At 41.0% G+C, this 25,347-nt stretch overlaps 1 protein-coding gene across 4 annotated transcripts in view; it reads left to right on the forward strand.

Moving 5' to 3' along the window:
- The window catches only part of CDKAL1 (CDK5 regulatory subunit associated protein 1 like 1), a 235,481-nt gene that overhangs the window by 85,998 nt on the left and 124,136 nt on the right, over positions 1-25,347 (forward strand). For all 4 annotated transcript variants that reach the window (XR_004427012.1, XM_033154687.1, XM_033154688.1 and 1 more), the window contains 2 exons: positions 370-490; positions 24,279-24,382. Coding sequence is in view for 3 of the 4 variants with exons in the window: in XM_033154687.1 (XP_033010578.1) it covers positions 370-490; positions 24,279-24,382 (225 nt within the window). In the remaining variant the exon portion in view is untranslated. The remainder of the gene's footprint in view (positions 1-369; positions 491-24,278; positions 24,383-25,347) is intronic.

Genomic DNA, 25,347 nt, shown 5'->3' on the forward strand with positions numbered 1-25,347 from the left:
CAACTTTGGGTTTGTGGTCTAATACTGTTCAAAAAGGAACAACACCCTTAAATTCAATAGTAATATTTTTACAGTAATTATAATCAAAATGCTGTTTCTTGGGAATTTGGCTTTTAAAATTGATTGACCTGCTTTTGTCAAATAGCCGAAGAAAATATAATGAAAGGAGCTAAGCTTTAAAATAATAATAATAATGATAATAATAATAATGAATTTTAATGTTGGCTTTTCCTTTACTTGGTAAGTTGTTGGTTACCAGAAGACTCCTGGGTCTATTTTTGTTTAACAAAATGCAAAATATTTGAGTAGAATATATTAAAACAAATGAGTTTTATGTATAATGGTACCATTTTTCCCCTTTATTTGAAGGTCACTCTGTGAGATTGCTGGGTCAGAAAAAGGATAATGGAAAACGGTTGGGGGGAGCGCGATTGGATTTGCCAAAGATTAGAAAGAACCCACTGATAGAAATAATTTCCATCAATACAGGGTAAGCATCATTCAAACTGACATAAAATATTCAATACTGCCTAGAAATTCAATTTCATTTTTGTCCATTCTTAATGCAGAGCTGCCTCAGGTCATACCATAAAGAACAATTTAGGGGGAAACAGTGAAAATTCCCATTATATTCAGTAGCATTAATATTTTTAAGACAAGTTACCTAATTATTTACTTACATTTCACAGTTATAAAAATTGAAGTGGTGTGTGTGTTTGCTTAAACCGTAGTGTCTGCTATTTCTAATCTTTCCTGAAAACATAATTTTGTGTTGTGATAGATCTCTTTTGTATGATGACTAACTTCCTACACCAGCTTTTACACAGCCAATTTCCATGTCCGCTTTGTTGTTAAGAGGAACCACCATGGGGCTACTTTCCCCCTCAGGACCCACAAGATAGTGTTGGAAAGCTCTCCTGAAATTGAATAGCACTTTTGAGGACATTGCGAGCATGCAGCTTTACTATGTGGCAACTTGATCACTTCAGAAAATATGCTAATGTGAATGAAGTCATACCTCACTTTTTTAAAAAATACTATGCAAGAGGTATGTCTTGTTTTATGTATAACTCAAACATTTAAAAAACAGAAGAAGCATGATTTGAGAACAGTGTTCGAAATTAGTCTGGTGCAAGGTGCATTTTGTACCTGGCTGTTGGCCACTTGCAACCAATTGAAGATGCCTGGGTGCCAGAATGATGCCTGACATCTCTACCATCTGGAAGTACATGCCTGAGGATCATTTGATCTGGACCATTTTCACACACTAACACCCCACCCTGTAGAATTCTATCAATTATGTTTTATCTGCACAATTGGAGTGAATTTCTGGATCAAATTTGCTTTTTCTGAGCAGGAGCAGTCACCATTAAGAAAAAGAGGTCGGAATATATTGACTGTCCCTGGATCAAATGACTTTTTAAGTTCTCAAAGCTCTTAACCTAGTTCAGGGTTGTCATCTGAACTAGCTAGATGTTTAACTGAGAATCAATCAGTCAGTCCATCATTTGAAAAATAAGACTTTAAAGCTGTCTTGCCCAAAAATGGCAACTAAACATTCCCTTTTGGTGACTGTAACCTTGGTTTAAGGACCCATTTGTGCCTAGCTTATATATCTGAGTTTCTAGCACTGTTTGAGAACAGCAGTGAAAGTAACTGCATTTTAATTGTCTCTCAAAAGCTTATACTAGTGGACTAAGGTGAATTGAGGTTACAGGACAGTGTTATCTACTCCAAAGTCTGCACCATGGGAACTAAGTACTGCAGAATCAGTTATTTATGTAAAAGAAGACTGAGCTGCAAATGTCATTGTTTTTGTGGTGTATCTCTTATTAGGCAAGCAGCTGGTCTAATTAAAAACAGAACACTATCTCTCTTGCCTGGGTCATCCCTGGTTGCTAACACAGCAATAACACACGAACCCTCCTCCCCTCTCTCCCCAGTCCAATTTCCCCATATTCATTGCTTTCCCTACTCCCTGCTTGCCTTTTGTTCTCTCTGGAACTGTGGCTCCCTTGCCCAGAAAACAGTCCTCTTCCATGAGTTTTTCCTCTCTTGGTCCATTGATTTCCCCTCACAGAAACTTTGCTTTCCCCAGCACTGCCCCTGTTTATGCCTTCTCCTTTAGATAGTAGGGTAGGAGAGCTGGCAAAAAAACCACATTTGTCAACCAATGTGTCCTTTTGGTTTCAGATAGCACATGCGTAGACTAAAAAGCCTGGGGAACAAATTTCACAGCCCTACAGTGGCTGTGGTGGCTCATTTACCAGAAGTATTTAGTACTAACTCTGGAAGTGTATACTCGATTCAGACCAAACTAAGCCTCATAGAGCATAATATACAGTGACTGAGCTCATAGCAGTGCAGAATCAGCAAGGCCAAAGGAGGAAAACAGACACAATCTCCTGTCCAGGGGCTCTCATGTTCACACTAAGCCATAGCTTGGTTTAGCGTTAGTTGAGAACTGAACCATAATGTAATCATGCACATTCTTTCACAGTATTCAAAGAGTAATTAAAAGTGAGAAAGCTAAATGGAGTAATCAGTAAAAGGTGATGTGGATCCATCTTACTGAGAGCAAAAAGGGTGTAAAAAGGTTTGATATTTCTTCATATGAAACAAAACAACTTTTGCTTAAAAGTTAGGAGACAAGAGAGGAAAAAAATAATTGTTTACCATAGAAATAATTGCAAAATCTTTTTTTTATTTTTGTCTGTTTCTAGAGGTGTGTGTACACGCGCATGCATGCACATGTATTTGTGGTACTGGAATACATCAAAGATACTATTTCTTAATTAAACTATTTAAATGGGATCTCTGACACACAGTATTTTTCCAATTACTTGTCCAAATATGTAACCACAGCTTTGTTAATCTAAGTACTTTAACATTATTTTCTTTGTTTTATTTATGAAGTTCTACATCACTGAATATGTTTGAGCTGATATAAAGAACATTGCTCTTTAGATTTATGCATTTGTATGTTTAGTTTGATATTCCCACACTTGCCCCAAGGGGTAAGAGCAGCCAACATGTGCAGTTTTTATAGCTCAAAGTTTATCTTAATCCAGCATCGTTCCAGCGGCATCTTACATAAGGAATGTGCTGCCAGACCTGCTACTGTGCCTGTTAGTTGCATCCCCTTAGAATTGTGAATTACAGCTTATCCACTGGGTAGGGTTGCACTGAAATAGTTTGCCCTTTGCTTTTTCTTAACAGCAGCCCTTCAGAACATAAGAGGAGCCTGCTGGATCAGGCCAGTGGCTCATCTAATCCATCTCACAGTAGCCAGCCATACAAGCAGAGCCTAAGCAAAGAGCACTCTCCTCACCTGCAGTTTCCAGCAATTGGTAGTCAGAAGCATATTGCCTCCAATTCTGGGGGCAAAGCGTAGAGCATAGCCAACATGACTAGGATCCGCCATGATGATGATGATGATGATATTGCTGCCTATCAAGCATCTCAAGGTGATTTCACAATAAACAAATACACAAATTGCATATCTAAAAAAATTAAAAGCAATTACACATACACACATTTAATAACAATACAAAGGTTAGGGGTGCTGGGAGTTCTAGTCCCAAACATCTGGAGGGCACTGTGTTGGCTCCCTCTACCCCAAAGGACTTGGATATTATAGAATTACAATAATGGTCCGTGTATCTTTTTGGAACTTTCCATTAGTATGTTCTTAGGACACATAGGTTTCCTAACAGAAGCTTTTAGAAATTTCCCTCAATAGATTATGTAGGGCATTTAGCTAAATTAGTGTTCTGAATTTCAAAAACCATGTGGCTGCTTTGAAGTGAGACAGAGAACATAATCTTTAACCAGGCAGAAAATATAGATAAGAAAAAGGTTACCTTAGCCAAAAGAAGCATATAATGGGTCAGACTTTAGAGAACTTAAAAAAAAAACCCAATATTATATGGAACTGTCTTAACTGTTTAACAATCTCACCCAACAGTGGACTGTGGAGAAGAGCTGTTAAGACATGGGCAGAATTATATAAGGAGAGGCAATCCTAGCTATTTCGGTCTATATAGATGAGCTCCTTAGGCCCAGAAGTAAATAGGTGACCAGTATTGGTATACAGCGGTACCTCCACTTACGACCACCTCTGGTTACATATCCTTCGGGATACGCACATGGCAAACCCAGAAGTATTTTTCTGGGTTTCGCCATGCGCAGAAGAAGCGCTCTACCGCACTGCACGCATGCGCAGAACAGGCACCTCTGGTTGCAAAAACCTCAGGATCTGACCAGAGCTCCGGAACGGATCCTGTCTGCAACCGGAGGTACCACTGTAGTATGATTTCACTGGCCAATATATTCTGGCAGCCACAGTTTGCAGTAGTTATTATTAATTAATTAATTAATTAATTAAATATCTATATCGCCCTTCATCCGAAGATCACAGAGCAGTTTACAGTATAAAAACACAAAAATGCATAGCATAATAATAAACAAAAACAACAACCCCCACAGAAGCTGGAGCTTCTGGGTTTTCTGGTTTCTCCCCAGTAGCAGTTGGAGAGGGTGATATAGATCAAGGGAATTGGTGCAGAATGAAAGGTTTCAGCACTACTTTCACCTGAAGCAGCTTGAATAGGGTTGTTAACTAGTTATAAAAAGAAGGAAATGGGGGGGGGGTAGAGATCCTGATCACAGCTCTACCTCAGCATATCCATTTTGGCCCTTAGCACAGTGGTTTTTAAATACACAACAGGATAGAGGGTTCTTCCCTTGGGATGCTGGGGTACGTGTGCACTGTGAAATGTGCAAGCGGATACTGATTGGGCAGCCTTGCAGATAAGTATTGGGAGCCATTCAACTATCCTCATGCTCTGATCCCTCTGTCCCCTGCTCATGTGAGCATCTCTTCAGCCAGGAGAGAGGAAGAGTTTACCAGTGGCCTCCTCTGTTGTGTTTCCATCTGTGGAAATTGCAATGCGTCCTTGCATCGGCATGCTGTCATCTTCCAGAATGGGGAGAATTGTGTTTACGTGTGATAGCAGGGGCTGCACCTGGCCACCTCTAAGTGGTTACCGATCACAGGCAGCATACTTTTATTACAAGGGGGTGGTTAAGGGTCTGTTAATTTCCTTATTGCAGCAGTGTTCTTACATGAATAAACATAATTGCCTAATTCCACGATCTGCTGCAATGGTCCGTGAATATTTCAGGTTGAGCTCACAACTGAATGCAGCTTCATAACCTGTGTCTCACTGTGCTCGCATTGCAAGTTACCCCAGCTTATTTCGCCTTGGTTAAGTTGCTGCTTTGCCAGATGTAGCAGAGTGTAGGCAGAGATAAGGCATGGAAAGTTGTCATTGATAATGCTTTGCCTCCACATTTTCTTGCGGGTGTTTCAGTCTCTGTGAAGCTGTTGCACAACCTTCCATACCTCATGTTTCACTGTAATGGCCAACAGGAGAGACTTTCCGAATACAGAACTTAGCTAAATTACTTGTCATTCTAGCTCTGAATATTTATGGGATCAAGGTAACTTAATGGCTTCTTGTCTAGTCCTGCAACCCATTTTTCAGCACAGTGGTATGTGCTGGGTGCGCATTCCCCAGCACATGCATGCTCATGCGCGCACACCCTTTGCAGGATGGCCAAAGCACTAATCAATGGCCTATTTTTCATTGCAACCCATGTTCGCTAAAACTCTCAGTGAGCATTTTTAATTTACTATAGTCTCAAAAATTGCATATAAATGCAATATTTTAAGCATCTGCTCAGTATCTCAAAGGAAAGTTATTGTCAATAGGTTTGCAACTGGATCTGTTTCTCATTTCTGTAGAAGTAAATCTTGCTGTATTTATTGGAGACACTGTTGTGTCAGTGTACACAGGGCTGCAGACTTAAGAATTTACATATCTATTTTGTGTTAAGTCTTTCTGAGAATATAATTTTGACCTATGTTTCCTAAATCTTGTTTGTATGTCAGAGGAATTTCATATTCAGAATGGCACTCATAGATGAAATTTGCCTGCTGACGTAAAATGCTTCATTATAATTGGCCTTTATTTTCCCAGTAGAAGACCCTCTTTGTTAGCAAGAAATAGAAAAGTACTGAAGCAAGTGCTGACAGCTCACTTTAAGCAAAGGCTAATTACTCTTTTGGTTCTCGTCAAAATAATTTCTGTTGATTACCTTCTTTAGCACTCTGCATTCAGACTCTGCACCTGACAGAATTTCTTATGAATATATTGATAAAAGTAATTTTGAATTTTGTGTTGTTTAACAAACCAGACGCCTTGATACCATAGAAATGGTATTGTAATCATGTAAGCAGAAATACTTTTCTCATTATAATATTAAAGGGGGGGACCCTGCCTTTTGAGTGGCTAATTTGTGTAACCACATTTTATTATACAGGAGTAAGAATCCTAATATTAATACAGAGTTTTGGTAAGAGATCATTTCCTGTTTTGTGGGGGTCTCCTATTTTTCTGTAGAAATCTCTACTCCCTTCAGAAAATGCCAAGTATGAGAGCCAAAGTTTATTACTGCTTCAATAAGATAGTTGGCTGCAAGACTGAATCTATGTTTCAAATTGCTTGGTAATAGCAGCATGTTTTTAGGATCTAATTTTTGTAGGGAAGGGTAGCTAGTCAAAATTCTTTGGTTCTTGAGCAGCTACGCAGCTGAAAACCTGTATTTTCCCTGATTGTGAATATGCATCGTTTTCTCTCTCCCCACCAACTCATTTCTAAAGTACAGTTTTTGCATTAATTGCAACAAAAAGGCACCTGAAAAACATACTTTAGATGTAGGACAGGTATCGGTGAAATGTCAAAACTATGCATTGTAGGATATGGTTATTTCTGTGAGGTAAAAACTGTTTTCTGATTTCCTGCTTTTGAATTATTTAAGGATAACTAAACGATCTTAAATGCAGAAGCCATCGTTCCTGTCTAACTATAACTTGTTGAAGTATCTGTTGCCAGGCCTGAAGCATGCAAGAGCACCAGCTGGAGTATATCAAATATTCATGGTATCAGATAGTTAACAATAACAGAATGGAAAGACAGTTTCACAGATCACAGTCTGTCCCATTATTTTTCTAATCTAAGTGGCTGACATCATATATTTTAAAGAAATGTAGTCATCTCTTTTTGGCTGTGACTTGCAAAATATGTGCCCAAATCTTTATGCCATGTTGGTCGCAGATTGGCTTCAAACTGCTTCAGATTGCATTTTTATTGAGCCAAGCCAAGAGTAGTTTATTCAAAGGTGTTGTGTAATGTCACTTTTTCTCTTGGAACAAAGGCCCAGTACATTTCCAGCTATAAAGCCCAAGAAGTATTTTCCTTCCTTTCCACTTTTTAAAGGGGAGTAGCATTGCTTATTGTCCACTTGCTAGCTCTTTCTCCCTCTGCTCTTAGTAAGCAGGAAGAAAGAATGAGAAGAAATTTATTTTTAGTTATTGTTAGTTATACTTTTAAGCAAAGGTTAAAAACATAGATTAAGCAATCCCCAGTATTGCACATTTACCAGTCCTTAGAAGTATCTGTGTGGCTGTTGTCCATGTCTTCATTTGTAACAGGAAAGTTTGACTTTGCAGACATTCTAGGAATGTCATCTTCTCTTATTTTCTCTCTTAGAATCATGCAGAATAGCAATCTAAATAGTATGTTTCTAGTCTTATATTTGAAACCATCAAGGCTTCTGTGTGCTTGAAAATAGGTGGTCCCATTTTCTAGATTATCAAGACTTGACATTTCCTGTCCTTTGGCTCAGCTGGTGTTCATCCATTGCTGTCCTGTCATTAATTGGGCTGCATTTTGTTGTTGTTTGGGTCATCTGATGGCACATCACCATACTGAGCTTCAGCAATCTGATTTGGGTTAATGCTATTCCCCCGTAGTCCTCTGCAGATAAGTCATAGAATTGTACAATCATAAAATTGTAGAGTTGGAAGGGGCCCCAAGGGTCATCTAGTCCAATCCTTTGCAATGCAGGAATTTCAACTAGATCATATATGACAGATGGCCATCCAACCTCTGCTTACAAACCTCCAAGGAAGGAAAGTCCACCACCTCTTGTGAGAGTCTCTTCCACTGGGTGTGTTGAGGATGTATCTCCCAGTCCCTTCCACTCATCATACTCAGTCTCTGCACATTGGAAATTCTGTTTACACACGATCCTAAGCTTGTACACTCCAAATAGGTTCTGTGTTTTTTATTACTTCAATGATGGGGATAATGTATATGGAGCCTATGTATGTTGTGGTGAATGCATGTAGGTAGTGAATGCATGTAGGCCCTTGGAACTCAAGTGTCCCAAAATAAGTTGAAGTCTTCTCTTTTTCTTTCCTTCTCCTTTTTGTTTTTTTGTAAAGGCAATTTGTAGATGGAGTGGGGGTGGGGAGTTAGAGAACAGTTTATGCAACGGTCAAGCAGGAATGTGCCACTCATCACATCTATTAATTTAGTTTTAAATTCTCAGCAAATGCTTGGCAGTCCCATGATCTCTTTATATAGCAGCCCGGAACGAGACTTGGTGTCTCTCTTGTTTTTAAGAGATAAACGTCTAGTATGCTTGTGTTTTGGGGTTTGTGTGTGAGTCATGTGTGTTTATATACTCATTTTAAAGCCCTAGTTACCTTGGAGCAAGGTAACTTGTTGCTCAACAACTTGAGTTCCTATTAGGCTGAAAGTACAGCTGGGAGTGTGTTTACAAAAGGGGTTGCTTAGTCATCTGCTTTTCCCAGCTTCTGCCAATCTGTTTTTCTTTTTACTTTGATAAACTATCTTCATTTGTTGGCGTACTTTCTGCAAACTAGATTGTGCTTGCTTCACTGTACAATTTCCCATGGTTTGAGGGTAAATAACCATTCCTCTCCCTGATATTTGTATTGATTTAGCTTAAGTTCTAAACCATATCAAAAGAGAGAAAAGAACCAACATTGGGAAAATAGAAAAACAGATGCATGTTTACACTAGATATAAATAAGTTTCATCCAGAAGCATGAATTCCATGTTCACTATAGGTTTAATATACCAGGACTCATTGAATTGGATGGACCTGTTTAAAATCACATGATTCTATTGTATAATTCTTTGTCAATTGTGCCCAAGCACTATTTGCATTTTCAACTAGACATTTGACAACAAGATGACATGTGAGCTTCTTAGAAATAGCTATTGACCAAACAGGTTATCAAAATAAATATGCAGAACATTGCGGTGTGGGTTAAATATTTTCTAAAGTGAAGGAATGGAGGTTAGTGTGTTTGAATAGTAAAGAGAAAATATTAATATTCACCTTTTCTTGGTGTCCTAATCAGTCATGTCATATAAAGAAAAGTGCAGAGGTCACAAGAAAGGTTCAATGCTTTTAGATAATTGATTTCAGTAGGCCTAAAAATTAAGGTTGGTTAAACTTGCATTGGGCTGCAGTCCAGAACGGTCCTTTACTCTTCCTTGAAGAATTCACAGTGTGGTAATGAGACTGGGAACTGAGGCTTGGGAGCATTGCACTCTCAGAAAGGCAGCTGCAGTAATGGTACCTTGACTGGTTCCACCACCTGCAGAAGAAGGCAAGCTGGTGCTGTGGCTCTTGCATGGAAAGGCTGTTTGGTGTCAAATGTCCTACGTTTTGGAGATAATTTTTTATGAGAATGCATAGTTTGAGTTGGCAGAGTAAATTGTACAAATTTAAAATGCTTTGAACTATTTTACTTTTTAAATTGTTAGACCATGCTGCTGAATATAATTATTGGTTATATCCTATTATTTTATAATCATACCATGAACAGCTTATGATACACATAAAGTACAATGCAAAACAAAACAATCATTTAAAATAAGCTGCTAGGAACACACTTTTATTTGTATATAATTAAGGCTAAAACTCAGAATTGAGGCAGTAGCAGAATTAAATACTGAATGCCTGCAAAAAAAGTTTAATTTTAAGTTCTGTTGAAAGGAGATTAGAGAAGGCGTTCTGACACAGTACCGTTAGAATAGTGTGCCAGAGCCTAGGGGATTTTAACATCCATGCCAACACGACCTTACAAGGTGCCACTCGGGACTTCGTGGAAAGCATGGCCTCCATGGGGCTGTCCCTGAATAAGTCTGGCCTAACACATAGCCACGGGCATGCCTTAGACCTGGTGTTCACCTCTATGGATGTTGGTGAACTGACACTAAGTAAAAGCAAAACTAAAGAAGTGCCATGGTCAGATCACTTCCTGGTGCAACTGGACTTCTTTGCGACCCTTCCCCTCTGCAGGGAGGTGTGATCGATTCAGATGGTCCGCCTCCACCACTTAATGGACCCAAATGGTTTCCAGAGAGTGGTAGGGGATGCTTTATCCCATGTTGATGGCCTTTCAGCTGATTCCCTGGTGGCCCGCTGGAATGTGGAGTTAACCAGGGATATTGACTGTTTGGCTCCGAAGCGCCCTCTCCGATTGCATTGAGCCCAGATAGCCCCGGGGTTTTCCACGGATCTGAGGGCAATGAAGCAATTGCTGAGACGGGTAGAGCACTGGTGGCGGATAACTCATTCTGAAGCTCACCAGACATGGGTTAGAGCTCAGTGTCGAGCCTACCAAGTGGCGGTAGCGACGGCGAAGAAGACTTTCTTCAGTTGCCTCTATTCCATCTACAGAAAACAGCAGCAGGAGACTTTTTCAGGTGGTTCGCAATCTAGCAGAACCACCTGCTTCATCAGGGTCCAGTATGGGCCACATGATCTCCTGCAATGATTTTGCAAAGTTTTTTGCAGATAAAGTCGCTCAGATTCGGGAAGAGGTAGACTCCACCGTGGAAGCAGGGCCGGGGCAGGAGAGTGCTAGAGCTCTGTCTAGTCATGTTTCATGGAATCAATTCCAATCTGTTACCTCCGAGGATGTGGACAGGCTGCTTGGACAAGTGAAATCAACCACCTGTCTCCTTGATTCTTGCCCATCTTGGCTTATAAAAGCTAGCCGGGAAGGGCTGGGAGATGGGCTTCGTGGGGTGGTGAATGCTTCTCTCTGTGAGAGAGCCTTCCCAGACCCGCTGAAAGAGGCGGTTATCAAACTGCTTCTTAAAAAAACATCTTTAGATGTGGCCAATACGGCCAACTATCGCCCAGTCTCAAATCTTACATTCTTGGGCAAGGTGATTGAGCGAGTGGTTGTTGGATTGCTTCCAGTAAGCATTCAGGACTCATCATGGGACTAAAACTGCCTTGGCCGCACTGGGCGATGATCTCCGGCGGGCAAGGGACAAAGGTGAGAACTGTTTCCTAGTTATGCTGTATCTCTCAGCAGCTTTTGACACCATTGACCGTAATATCCTACTGAACCATCTAGAGGGGCTGGGAGCTGGGGGCACTGTTATAAAGTGGTTCCGCTCCTTCCTCCTGGGCCATGTTCAGAAAGTGGTGGTGGGGGTGAGTGTTCAGACTCCTGGGCTGTCACTTGTGGGGTGTCTCAGGGTTCTGTCCTCTCCCCCATGCTTTTCAACATCTACATGCAGCCCCTGTGAGAGATCATCAGGGGGTTTGGGCTGAGTGTTCATCAGTATGTGGATGATACCCAGCTCTACCTCTCTTTCAAATCAGAACCAGTGAAGGTGGTGAAGATCCTTTGTGAGTGTCTGGGGGCGGTTGGAGGATGGATGGCGGCTAACAGATTGAGGTTGTATCCTGACAAGATAGAAGTACTGTTTTGGGGGGACAGGAGGCGGGCAGGTGTGGAGGACTCCCTGGCCCTGAATGGGGTAACTGTGCCCCTGAAGGACCAGGTGCGCAGCCTAGGAGTTATTTTGGACTCACAGCTGTCTATGGAGGCATAGTTCAATTCTGTGTCCAGGGCAGCTGTTTATCAGCTCCATCTGGTGTGCAGGCTGAGACCCTACCTGCCCACAGACTGTCTCGCCAGAGTGGTGCATGCTCTAGTTATCTCTCGCTTCGACTACTGCAATGCCCTCTATGTGGGGCTCTTTGAAGGTGACCCAGAAACTACAACTAATCCAGAATGCGGCAGCTAGACTGGTGACTGGGAGTAGCCGCCGAGACCACATAAGACCAGTTTTGAAAGACCTACATTGGCTCCCAGTACGTTTCCGAGCACAATTCAAAGTGTTGGTGCTGACCTTTAAAGCCCTAAGCGGCCTCGGTCCAGTATACCTGAAGGAGCGTCTCAACCCCTATCGTTCTGCCCAGACACTGAGGTCCAGTGCCGAGGGCCTTCTGGAGGTTCCCTCGTTGCGAGAAGTCAAGTTACAGGGAGCCAGGCAGAGGGCCTTCTTGGTAGTGGCACCCACCCTGTGAAATGCCCTCCCACCAGATGTCAAAGAGAAAAACAACTACCAGACTTTTAGAAGACATCTGAAGGCAGCCCTGTTTAGGGAAGCTTTTAATGTTTAATAGACTATTGTATTTTAATATTTTGTTGGAAGCTGCCCAGAGTGGCTGGGGAAACCCAGCCAGATGGGCGGGGTATTATTATTATTATTATTATTATTATTATTATTATTATTATTATTATTATTATGCCACCATTGAAAAGGCCATCATGGCACCAAGAGCAAGGCCTACAAGACTGATCTCAAATCCAGGCATGTCTCTATGGGAGCAAGGTGCCCTTAAAATGACCTTGTCCCGGATCATTTAGGACTATAAAAACAGCACTTAAATTGAGTCCAGAAACAAACAGATAATCAGTAAAGTTGTTGTAAGATTTGAGATGTGCATTCTGATCTCTGAGCACTAGACCAAAGTATATTAGCTTTCGGTAGAGATCTCAATACAAACTTACTTCACGGCTTGCAATACTGAGCCAAATAGCTGTGTTACTGTCTGAGCTACTTTACACAGCAGTCACATTTGCAGCAGCTACCCTCTTGTACACCCTGTAGCAAGCACACAAAAGTGTGATTGACAGGCACAATTCTATAAATATCCATTGTATACATGTCAGGGACTTGCAGTAAATTAGAGCTCCTTAGCGCAATGACACACAGTTTATGCATCTGCCATGGTATGCGTAAAGTGTGAAACAGCCTCCATAATAATATATAATACCTGTTGGTTATGAATATATGGCTACTTTCCTTCCCACTGGCAGTTGTAGAACAGTTAAGACAGTGGAAATACAGAGATATATATGTGGAAATGGAAAACTTGCAAGCAAAGATTACATCAATAATATATGTGGAATGTGGCTTGCTTCAGTCATTACTATTATTTATGCTTTTGTTGTATTTTTATATGGCATTTTTCAGCAATGCTCCCAAGGCAGTTTACTAAAACAAATAAATGATACAAAACGTAAAGTTGATCCAGGGGAAGGGGTAGTCCAGGGGTCTGCAACCTTTAAGACCAAAAGAGCCACTTGGACCCGTTTCCGAAGGGGAAAAAAAACCTGGGAGCCGCAGAACCATTGCGACATTTAAAACAAATATAACACTGCATTTTATTTTTAAAAATCCGATTTAAATTTAAAAAAATCCGATTTAAATAAAAAAAAATCCGATTTAAATTAAAAATAATAATCCATTTTTTAAAAAAAAATCATTCATTTTTATCCACCCTGGGGACCACTACCAGGTCACAGCCTGATCCAAGGTGGGTTGCAACAGCATAAAAATATTTGATTTGTTTTTTTTTTTTTAAAAATGAGTCCTCAACTGCACACTTGTGTTAAATGTTTGTCCCATGTCTAATTGAAGACTGCTGGCTTTTACAATAATCTTAGTGTCTTTTACTCTTAATATTTCAGACCAGGGGCTATGTTCACCTCTTCCAACCTCCTCTCTTGCTAAATAAAGCACAGAATTGCACCAGAGAAGCCTGTGATGTTTGTGCTGACTTGCATACAGGTGGCTGTAGTAGTTCGTAGTGTTCAAACCTTTTTAGGGGAGTTCCCTGCCCCCTTAATGACAATGGCGATAGATTTTGCACATGAACACAGATCCAAGTTAGGACTCCTCTCTTCCACGGCAACAGGTGCTTTGTCAAGGCTCCCCTAACACACACTCAGGACAGAGGAAAAACCACAAAACGTCCCGGCCTTGCTCCGGGGCGGAGAGAGACGCGCGCCCGCGAGAGTGTGGTCTGATGCTGCGAGCGGAACCAGGAGCGAAGGAGGCAGCAGCAGGGAAACAGGCGCCACTTCCTCGACCATTTTTAAAAAGAGGGCTTCCCCCCTCGCCCTCGCCTGCCACCTGCCGCCCCTGGCCCAGCACACAGCTGCCTACCTCGTCGTCGCCTCAACGCAGCAGCCAGCAGCCTTCCGAGAGGAACCGCGGCCAGCCCGCCCCCGCGGTCCCACGACCCAGTCGAGGAGTCCTGGCCTCCAGTGCCCGTGCGGGCACGCGTCTGAAGGCCCCCTTCCTGCCCCCATCCTGTCCCGCCTCCCAGGTGCCTCTGGATGCCGCGGGGTCCCACATAGCTGCCGACCCCGGAGCTCCCCTGTCCACCCCAAGGCCGCCTCCCACGCTAGGAAGACTCCCGGAGCTGGGCAGGGTTGGTCCCGCCAGGCAGGCTTGGGGGGGCGGCCTCTCCCATGGACGCCTGCTTCGGAGGCGGAGGCGGGGTCTTCAAAGTTCCCCCTCCCGCTCGCCCAGCTCCATCTCTTCCCGAAGGAGCGCGCGCGCCTCAGGTGCGCTCCCCGCCAGAGCCCTCAGCTGAGCTGCGCCACCTCTACTGCGTCCCCACCGCCTCCGAGCCCCGCTGCCCCGCTGTTCAAGGCCAGGTGATCCTGGGTACGCCCCTGAGCAGCGCCCTCAGCCTCCTGAGGGTGGGCCGCCGGCCAGCTGGAGGGTGGTCGCTTCCACTGGCCAGCTGGAGAAGTGGGCGGGCGTATCTGCCCCGGAGCCCCAGAGCCGCGGCAGCCGTGTAAAAGAGCCGCATGCGGCTCCGGAGCCGCAGGTTGCTGACCCCCGGGGTAGTCTGATCAGAGCAGGCCCTGCTGTTGTTTTTGCATGCTTTGCTTGCTCTGTTCTTCCTTCTCTTAGGACAGATAGTGTCAGTTAGCTGCGGGGGGAAGGCCCTGATGTTGACTTTACTTGCCTCCAATTGCCAGCCGTTTTTGTTGCAAGGTTTGTATGCCTTTAACAGCTGTGTGATTAAAAGTGTATGCCCTCAATGGTGGGAATGATTTCACTTGCTGCATTTCTGCTTGTCACCCTGGTACCTGTGCCCCTCCAACTGTTATTAGATCCCAACTCCTGGAAACCTCAGCATGATCAATGGTCAGCCATGATGGGAGCTTTAGTTCAGCTTCAGAAAGGCCATGGGTATATATAATCCTAGAATTGTAGAGTTGGAAGGGACCACAAGGCTCATCTATTCCAACCCCCTGCAGTGCAGGATCTATTGTCCAACTTGGAGCTTGCACCCACAACCCTGAGATCTCTACCTGTCTGCGACTCCCATGCTCTATCAACTGAGCTATTTCTCTGAGCATTCCTGTGTAAAAGGCACGATATCCATGTCAAGAGGAAAGGCTGGTGTTTGGGTACAAGCTCACAGAAGTTTCAGCTACTGAACAATTTGAGCAATATCACATACACTTTTACCCCATCTACCTTTATCACAGGTTTTCATTTAGCTCACATCTGTTTTCTTCCTTGTTAATTTTCACAAATTTATTCTTGCAACTTGGGAACATTTTGTGATGGTTGACTAGAAGGTTGTGCCTGCTTGTACTTCATTGAACTGGTTTTTATGCTCCAATGTGTACTTTTCTTAATTTATTGTCTAATGCCTTATAAAAAGCCTTGTCATATCTATATTGCCAGGAAGCCACTGCTTCAGAAAGAGAGGAAATGGATTTATCTTGCACACTTGCAATTGCTTAAGACTGACTCATGAGCTTCACACCAGATTAGAAGAGTACCTATCTATTACTTTTCAAAGAGTGTATGCAAGCCATTATTTCTATACTATCTGGTAGCAGGTGACCTGGAATAGTTCCAGGTTTGAGTTATTTAAAAGAGGAAGGCAAGATTGGGCCAAGGTACATCAAGACAAACAGACTGGGTTTTGGTAGCTGGGATATGAAAATGTGACAGGACAGGTACAAACACAACATTTAAAATGTAAGAAAGATGAAAGGTTGTTCATTTAGGCCAGGGGTGCCCAAACTTTTTTCAAAGAGGGCCAGATTTGATGAAGTGAACATGCGTGAGGGCCGACCAAAGTTGTTGAGCTCTTTTTTAGGGTTGAAGTTGCTGAGCTTTTTTTTTAGGATTTTACCCCAGGAGACCAGATTAAAATGCTTTCTTTAGTTATTGGTAATAATTTTATCACACTCTTCCTCCATCCAGCAACGTTCAGGACATAAATATAAACTACATACAAGAATACAGAAAGATTGAATTAAATTGAATATACACACAAATTTGGGTTATGTTCACAATCCCAAAAAGAATAATTATTGTTATTGGGAGTGGGAGTAGTAACATTCCCCCCCCAAAAAAAAATTTTTAATGATTTTATTGCATATAACAATGCAAGTGTGTGAGAGATAAGGAAGCAAACAACGGCTTGCCTGTTCAACATCAGATGATCCACAACTTAAGGGGCAAGGAAAGAATGATGTGGAGATAGATAGATACAATACTAGGAATAATAAGATCATGATTCCATGAAAGCACAATGGAGCGGTCGATAGTAAGCCTTGGAATACCATCAAATCCAAATAAAATCACAGTTTGCAGGAACCTGTGAGCCATAAGTTTGTCCTTTGACATAAGTCATGAAGGACCAGTATGTAGTTGCATAGTCCATAGGTTTGGCTTTACCCCTGCAAACTTTTAAAGGCAGGGGGAAGGTAGCTGACCTGTAACTGTGGTTCTTCAAGTGGTCATCTATGCAGTCACACAAACTGACCTTCCCCAATACCTTCAACCTTTTATTTAATTATTTATTTATTCATTCATTCATTCCCCACCCATCTGGGCGGCTCGCAACACAATATTAAAAACACGAAAAAGACCAAACTTCCCTAAACAGGGCTGTCTTCAGGTGTCTTCTAAAAGTCAGTTGTTTATTTCCTTGACATTTGATTGGAGGGCGTTCCACAGGACAGGCACCACTACCGAGAATACCCCTTTAAAATCATCTATCATCTATAGAAGGTTCTGATCATTCCTCTGCACATTTTCCACAGAGCAAATGATTTTCCCCAATCTGTGGAATTTTTGCAATAGGCACCTACCTCACAGAGTGTTTATAATTATAAATTAGAAAAAGAAATATTGTTAGCTACTTCTGAACTTTCAAGAGAGCAATGGACTTCAGATATTAAACCTTTTTATTAGCTTTAAGCATAATTTGGGGCAGCTAGATGTGTTACTGTAGCTGTGCATTTTCCTCTCAAAAGGAGAACATTCATTTAATAGAAGCAAAATTCTTCCCATAAGAGCTGTTTATTGAATCCACATCAATAGCATTCTCCTGCTAAGCTGGCTTCAAATTTTTATGGCAGTTACTGGTTGCTAGTAATTTAGATCATCTTTTGAGAAAACAAGGTGCTAGCAACATTAGTAGCATTGGAACATGCTTTGAGTACCAGCTCCTGGTACAATTTCATACTATTTGAGAGCCTAGTGCAAATTGTAGCAGAAATATGAAGAGAAAAATCTTGCCTAAGTGTCACTGTAGGAAGCTTATTTTCAAAGACATGGTGTTGCATTTTTTGATGGCTTACGGTGTTTTTGCTATTATTCTACACAATTCAGAAGCTGTGTTCCCACAGAGACTACTGACATACTTTCTTTTCTTTTCTTTTTTGAAGCAAGTCTGATAGCTATCTCTGTCTGTCTAAATTAAGCTTGCTAACATGCACCACTCACATAGAACTCTTAACCCCTTTCTTCCGGATGTTTTGACCAGTACTAAAACAATACCTTTTATCCAAAGAACCTGTTATATGTTTCAGAATTAACTGAAGCCTAATGTTTCCTGTGTGATTTAACCACTCTGAAAGACTATGTCCCAAAAGCCATTGAGGAAGTGAAAACAATAGCTCTTATCACAGGCAGCGGTCCACTTTTCAGCTGAGTTTTCTATATGGCTGGTTTAGGGGTTGTTAATCTTAGAGGACTTCTTGGTTTGCTAAGTGCATTACTCACTCTGCAGGAGTGCGGTGGGGATAGCCATCCTTGTTTTATAAATAGTTGCTAAAACTATTCCTCCAAGTTATAATCTAGTTATATTGTGCTGATGCAGATTGACTTTCTACAAAAATATAGTAAGAAGCAAAATAAAAAAAATCCTTCCAGTAGCACCTTAGAGACCAACTAAGTTTGTTATTGGTATGAGCTTTCATGTGCATGCACACTTCTTCAGATATCTACTGGGAGGAATTTTTTATATTTTGTTTCGACTATAGCAGACCAACACGGCTACCTACCTCTAACTAGGTATAATAAAGACTGTAAGGGAATCCTGTGATTTCCATCATTGCTTCCTTACTTAATTTGTTACTTAACCTGCAAACTTTCTATAAAATAGTAGGACACAAACAAAAGGGGAGGGGCATGATTCTCAATCTTCTCCACTGGTCCATAATGTGACCTAAGCTACACCAGTGAAGTAACCAGCTACCAAGAGAATAGCCTACAACTTGCAGAAATTTCCTATCCAACAGGTTTGTTTACCAGAGCACATCTATGCATTGCCAGAATTGCAGCATTGTCTTGTTTTTGAAATAATTTCTTAACATCAAAATTCTGTTAGTTTTGGAATTAAAAATTTCAGTAATTAATGTTATGAGTTCTTCTGTGGGTGATTTTTGTTTTTTTTAAAAAAATTGTTCCATCTTGTACATGCTGCCTGGTGCTTGTTCAAGTACTATCAGAAAAGTATTAGGCATTATTTTAAAGAGGGGTAAACAGGACAGTAAAGGTACCTGGGAGAGTAAGAGAACAGTGTTCTTTCCCAGATCACTACTGATGGAAAACCTTTTATAACTAAAGAACCTTCTGCTCTGTGTAAATATTGAGAGTGGGGGCAGATACTTTATGGTATGTTCAGTGGGTATTGCCATAGCAGTAAAATAATTAAAAGTGCTTTCTAACCTAGGCTGGGTTTTGTCTCTGTGTCTCCCTGCCCGCCCCTGCCCCCATGTAGATTGTGCAGACTCCCTTAGTGCACTTTCATAAGCATGATGATTGAATTTGAAAATGATAATGGATTTAAACCTTGATAATTTATACACAGCAATTCTAAGCACTTATGGCAACATACTATATCTGCCTGTTGACATTACCTAGCATGTTTTATTGCATAAGGCTGTCATGCCTCGCCCTAAGCTCTTGAGTCCTGGCACAGCCTTAATTAGACCTGGGCTATCCCAAGTCACAAAAAAATTAATTTGGAGAATCTAAATACTCTCAGATTTGTTCTTATTTAAAAGAATGCTATATTTTCAAGGGTTGCTCCACTCTGGAACCAGCTGCTGGTGTCTTAGAATAAGGTCAAGTGTCTTCATCATAAATGTCACTTAGAGCTTTTAAGGAATGTTTGGTGCTTTTATGAATTGTAAAGCATCTTTTATATCACATTGTGTAGCTTGAGCCCTAAACAGAGTAAGTAATACTTCTAAGATACGTAATTCTCTTTAAATACAAATATATGATTGATTCTTTCTTTTTCAGCCAGCTCTGTCTCTCTAAGGTAGGTTGTCATCACAACATCCAAGCTATCATAAAAAATTATTTTTTACACACGGGACAGTAAACCAGAGGTACAAATTTGAAGTATGCTAATGAGTTGGGGCTTTAGTCCCTCTGGTCAATGTCCAGTCCTCTGTGCTATGCTACTTCACAGTTGTACTTCTTGTCAATAATAATTTTGAGCCACAAAATAGGAATTGCATCAGCCGTTTGTTTTAGGCAGCCAAAACAGTCCCTTTTGCCATATTTTTGCTTCTGAGTAACAGTTGCAGTTCCCAGATTGCTGTCTTGAGAGGATTGCTGATAGTATCACATCTGTGTGGTCTTTAGTTTTTCCCCATTGGTCTGAGCTGAAGTTTGCTTTTGAAATGTCAATTAGTCCATCTGTTCTGCATAAAGACAGCCTTCATCACCACCTTTCTTTTTTATATGTTTGCAATAAATGCCTTCATTCTCTTCCCCATCAGCTTCTGAAGCAAGGACTCAAGCTCCTGAGAGACATTCATGTAGCCTGTCATCTTCCAAATCCTTGTATTTCTTTACTTTAATTATGTTTTGATTTTCTTTAATCCACCCGCTTGCTGTATTAAAACTTAACAATTTTGGTGCAATTTATAAAGCATGGTTCAAGGAGGATAAGGGACTGTTGAGCCTTAAGTATCATGTCTCATCTTTGAATTTCCTGACCTCTGAAATTGGCTGTAGTTCTTCAGTTTCAAGAGATTTGTTCTTTAAAATAAGGCATCATAATCTATAACATATGCTGCTATTGGTGGCATATCATGACGCCTGTAAAAATACCTTAACTCATTTAAAATTATAATTTATTATAATTATTAGATTTGTGCACTTCTTAAGTAGTGTTAGAAACTGGGATAAAAAGCTATTCGCCACATGAATCCTGGAACCTAGGTTACAGGCGCAAAAACAGAATGGCTAGGCGCCATTTCCTCCCAGTTCAGCAGCATTTTCTATTTATTTTTCCGAAATACATGAACTAATACACAATTCACATCAGTGAAACATTGTTAATACAGTGGTACCTCGGATTAAATACATTTCAGGTTACATACTCCGCTAACCCAGAAATAACGCTTCAGGTTAAGAACTTTGCTTCAGGATAAGAACAGAATTTGTGCTCAGGCGGCGCGGCGGCAGTGGGAGGTCCCATTAGCTAAAGTGGTGCTTCATGTTAAGAACAGTTTCAGGTTAAGAACGGACCTCCGGAACGAATTAAGTACGTAACCAGGGGTACCACTGTATCACATTTTTAATTGGACACCACAAGCATAAATGGGACTCAGCCCCTGCAATTGTGGCTAAAACCATAGGTCATTTGAATATTTGATATTTATATATACTGGTGTGTGTGTGTGTGTGAAATAGATATGTAAAGTATTGTGCTAGATTTGAACTTACCTGTTAGGGGTAGGTAGGGGAGGCAAAGTGGAACATGGAAGGCAGCAATCAGCGAGCTAGCATTTTGGGGAGGTGAAACAAGGCAAAACAGCATGGAAGGCAGCAGCTAACAATCATACTTTGGAGTTGGGCAGGGAAGCATTTATCCTCCAGCACCCTCTGTGCCAGCAGCAGCAATTTTAATCTTGAATCTCAGTTGCCATACATGACACCAAGACTTATCAATCAATCAATCAATCATCAATTGATTGATTGACTTCTCAAATTGTCCACAATCAGACAATTCCCAGTCACAAAATGTGCCTGGCTCATCGCTGATTTCGAGCACTGTTCTTAAGCTGATTCCTGATGGCAACCTACAAATAAAAATACAGTTTGAAATACATAGATGCAATCAATATATCATCCCTTGATAGTACAAAACTGTGGTAAGAAAAAGCTTCCTGGTACTAAGAACAAAAAATGGCAACCTCAATAAGCCACAGTAAAACTACCAGCAGCTTGTTAACATTATATGTGAAATATATATTTTACTTACACGGTACATGTGCATACACATGCATGAGTGACTGGTGTTTTTCTTATCCAAGTAGAACTGATATCCACAGAACTACCATGAGATGTTGCCTCAGCATAATCGTTAATCTACTCTTCTTACTGTTTGCCACCTCTGAACCTGCCATGATGGAGTGCATGCTCTGCATACAAAAAGTTCCAGCTTCAATTCCTGGCATCTCCAGCTAGGATTAGAAAAGACAAAAACTTTCTGGAACCTGGAGAGCTGCTGCTAGTCAGCACTGAACTTGATAGGTCCATGATCTGACTATGCATAAGGCAGCCCTTCCTTTTTCTTCTGGGGCTCCTGATACTTACTGCCCTTCCTGTCTGAGGCAAAAGATAGCAGAGGCTAGAGATGTAGGAGAATGTGCCATTGAATGCTACATCTTGAAAGTTACAGGTAGGTAGCCGTGTTGGTCTGCCATAGTCAAAACAAAATAAAATAAAAAAATTCCTTCCAGTAGCACCTTAGAGACCAACTAAGTTTGTTCTTGGTATAAGCTTTCGTGTGCATGCACACTTCTTCAGATACACTGAAACAGAAGTCACCAGACCCTTAAATATAGTGAGGGAATTGGGAGGGGTATTACTCAGAAGGGTGGTGGGAATGGGTGATCAGCTGATAGGTGTGGAAAACCTGTTGAGACTGTTAACTACTGCAATGGTCTTACAGGGAAAGGCAAGGGGTGAGATGGCTAAAGATAGCTTTGTCATGTATAATGAGATAAGAATCCAATGTCTTTGTTCAGACCAGGTTTCTCCATGGTTTTAAGTTTGGTGATTAGTTGCAATTCAGCCACTTCTCTTTCCAGTCTATTTCTGAAATTCCTTTGTATTAAGACATCTACTCTGAGATCTTGAAAGGTGAGAGCACAAAGCCTGCAATAAACTCTGCCTTTTTTACCCCAGGAAGCAGGCTGAACTATGGTCTCCTCAGTCCACCAGAGGTTCTTTGCGTTAATCATTGTTGGGCTTAGTGAATGCTTAGAAGGAAAATCTTGTAATGTAAAGATGAGTCCACGAGGAAGACAAGCTAAGGATTGGTATTGGTGTTTAGTTTAGTTAGTGTCTGTGTTAAATAGGCGCTATACATAAATTGAAAAAGTAAGCCCTGACCTCAGGCTTATGTTCTAAAAAATATGAGCCATTGCAGAATGTGAGTGGAGGGAATGGAAGTCATCCGTTGGATAATGTCAGAACAAAACGTTAAAAGATATTTGCATCCAGTGGGAGCCAAATGTATCTTCTTTTGCTGATGTTTCTGGGGGCCCAGTTAGAGCAGAGTTCTTTCCAGCAAAGAGAGAGGAACTTGCTCCCTCAAGCTGTTCATTCTCAAGCTGATGACTTTAGGTAAGCTAGACTTCCCCTTGCTGTGACAGTCTACCTAGGAGGGAGAGGGTACAATCTTCCAGAGACCCTTGATGGATGGCTTTTCTCTTTGAGTCAGCAGTGATGCATTAGTTGCACTGCTATATCAGGAACACAGCATTACTCTGGGGTGCTGTATATCGCATGACTTGTTTAAGCCTGCGGCAGTAAGTGAAGTATTAGGCCCCAGGCCCTGACACAAATTCAGTTGTGTAATTGCATATTACTTCCAGTTGGATTGGAAATGAACCAATTTCTTATCTGTTGCGTACCATTGGTTTCTACAAGCAGAGATGGATAAAGTGGGCACCTAAATGCACTCTGAGGGCTGTAATTGGCTTATAAAATTTGAGCTCTTTGATTACCCTTCTCCAAAAAGCACTTTATCTTTTTTAATGTCTCTATGACTGTCTGTTTTCATTCTCTTCTCCAGATGAGAGCCATACTTTGGGGAAGTCTTTTTCCCTGTTCTGTCATAGTTGTTCTGATTTCCAACTGTGAGGCACATCACTTCAGATTCAGTTCAGTTTAAAAGTTGAAAGGAAAGTGGTGTTAGAAAATATGGTGCAGTGTAATCTTTGCTGTATTGTGAATCAACCATTATTTTACTTTCTATTGTGGTTTTATGTATCTTTTTGTCTTAATTCATACAACTTCTTAATCTTGTTCACGCCTCATATTTACCATTTCTAACTCCAGGTACCTTTACCGAATTAACTTTTTAGCAGGTTTACTATCCCTACAAACATGAATGGACATTATTTTCTCTTCTTGATGTAGGTTTTCTGCTTCATATAATATTTATGGAAGTTTATGGAACTGGAGTATAAGGAAAGAATTTAAGTGAAAAAAATGCAAGAGAAGTATATCCTTTGCTATTCAGCTATTGGCCTGAGTTAAAACAAGAAGCTTACCAGCACTGAGCATCTTAACTTTTAATAGCCTTATATTAACCAGATTAAAATCCATTCACTCGGGTGGGGAAAATGAAATTTTAGAATGGCTTACTGGGGAGAAGGGTTCATTTTCAGTACAGTGAACAGCAAGATCTGTTGCAAATTATTTTTGTGCTCATCTAGCAGACTTTTCAGCTGTGCATTTTTAAAAGTTGTGGTACCTGCTCACCTAATACTTCTTTTAGACTCTCTGTATTTCTTCAAGTACTTCTTTTAGACTTTACCCCTGCCAGCAGAAGGCAATCTGGCAGTGGTGCTGAAGCTTAAACAACTGCATTTAACAATATATTGTGGGGTTAGGGAGAACTGATTTATAAAGTAATGCTTTCTCCTTGCTCACTAGGTGTTTGAATGCATGTACCTACTGCAAAACTAAGCATGCCAGAGGAGATCTAGCAAGTTATCCTATTGAAGAACTGGTAAACAGAGCCAAACAATCCTTTCAAGGTAGGCGTTTTTGTTTTCTTTTGTTTTCTAAAACTTCAATCTGGTTTGATCTATCAAATTTTATGTCAGTGTGTATATAGTAGTATTTGCTAAGAAATCCCTTCATCCCCAGCAGACATGGCCATTGGCTAGAGATTATGAAACTTGTGATCTAGCACCATCTGGGTTGGGAAGGCTGTGCTAAACATACCAAAATCACATAAAAAAGACGGTCCATGGTACTGTAAGATGACAGGCATCAGGCAAACTTATGGGAATTGCTCCATATAAGCCACAAGTGTAACATGTCTGTAACCAGTGGCTTTTATTGAAGGAATCTGAAACTGTTCAGCCCTTTTTATACCAGTTCTGATAATGTCAAGGTTGCAGGTTCAAGCCCCATAAGGGACAGCTGCATATTCCTGCATTTCAGGAGGTTCGACTAGATGATCCTCAGGGTTCCTTCCAGCTCTATGATTCTATGTCTATGTCCAGTTTGTTTTAAGTAGCCAAAGCCCAGGAGAAGAAGGTTCAATTATTGATTTCAGTCACATGACCTTTTCTGTGTGGGCTTTGCTACTTGCTTCACCAGAAAAGAAAACGACAAAGTTTTGATTTTCATTCCCATAGAGCTTTTCCTGCTAAGAACTTCCTGATGACAATGTAAGGTTCGGTATACCTAACCCTTTATCCTCTTGCTTTGAAATACTGCCGTCTTATTCTTTACCATTGTTTAAAGTTTGTTTTGGGTTTCTTTTTTGACATACAGCAATGTTGGGCTCTTTTTGCTTTGACTTTTTTTTCCTTTTTCTTAACTGGCGTAGCATTAAACAATTTATATATCATGGCATTGTTTCACTGTCTTTTGTTGAAGTCCCATAAGACTTTAAGTGACATGTTGTTCGGCATAATGGAAGGAAGGTCAACAAAGAGGGAGCCTGTTTGTACTTGGCAGTGCAAGTATTTGCTTTTGATTAAATCCAAAA

This window comes from Lacerta agilis, chromosome 7 (genome assembly GCF_009819535.1).
Source record: "Lacerta agilis isolate rLacAgi1 chromosome 7, rLacAgi1.pri, whole genome shotgun sequence".
Classification (NCBI taxonomy): domain Eukaryota; kingdom Metazoa; phylum Chordata; class Lepidosauria; order Squamata; family Lacertidae; genus Lacerta; species Lacerta agilis.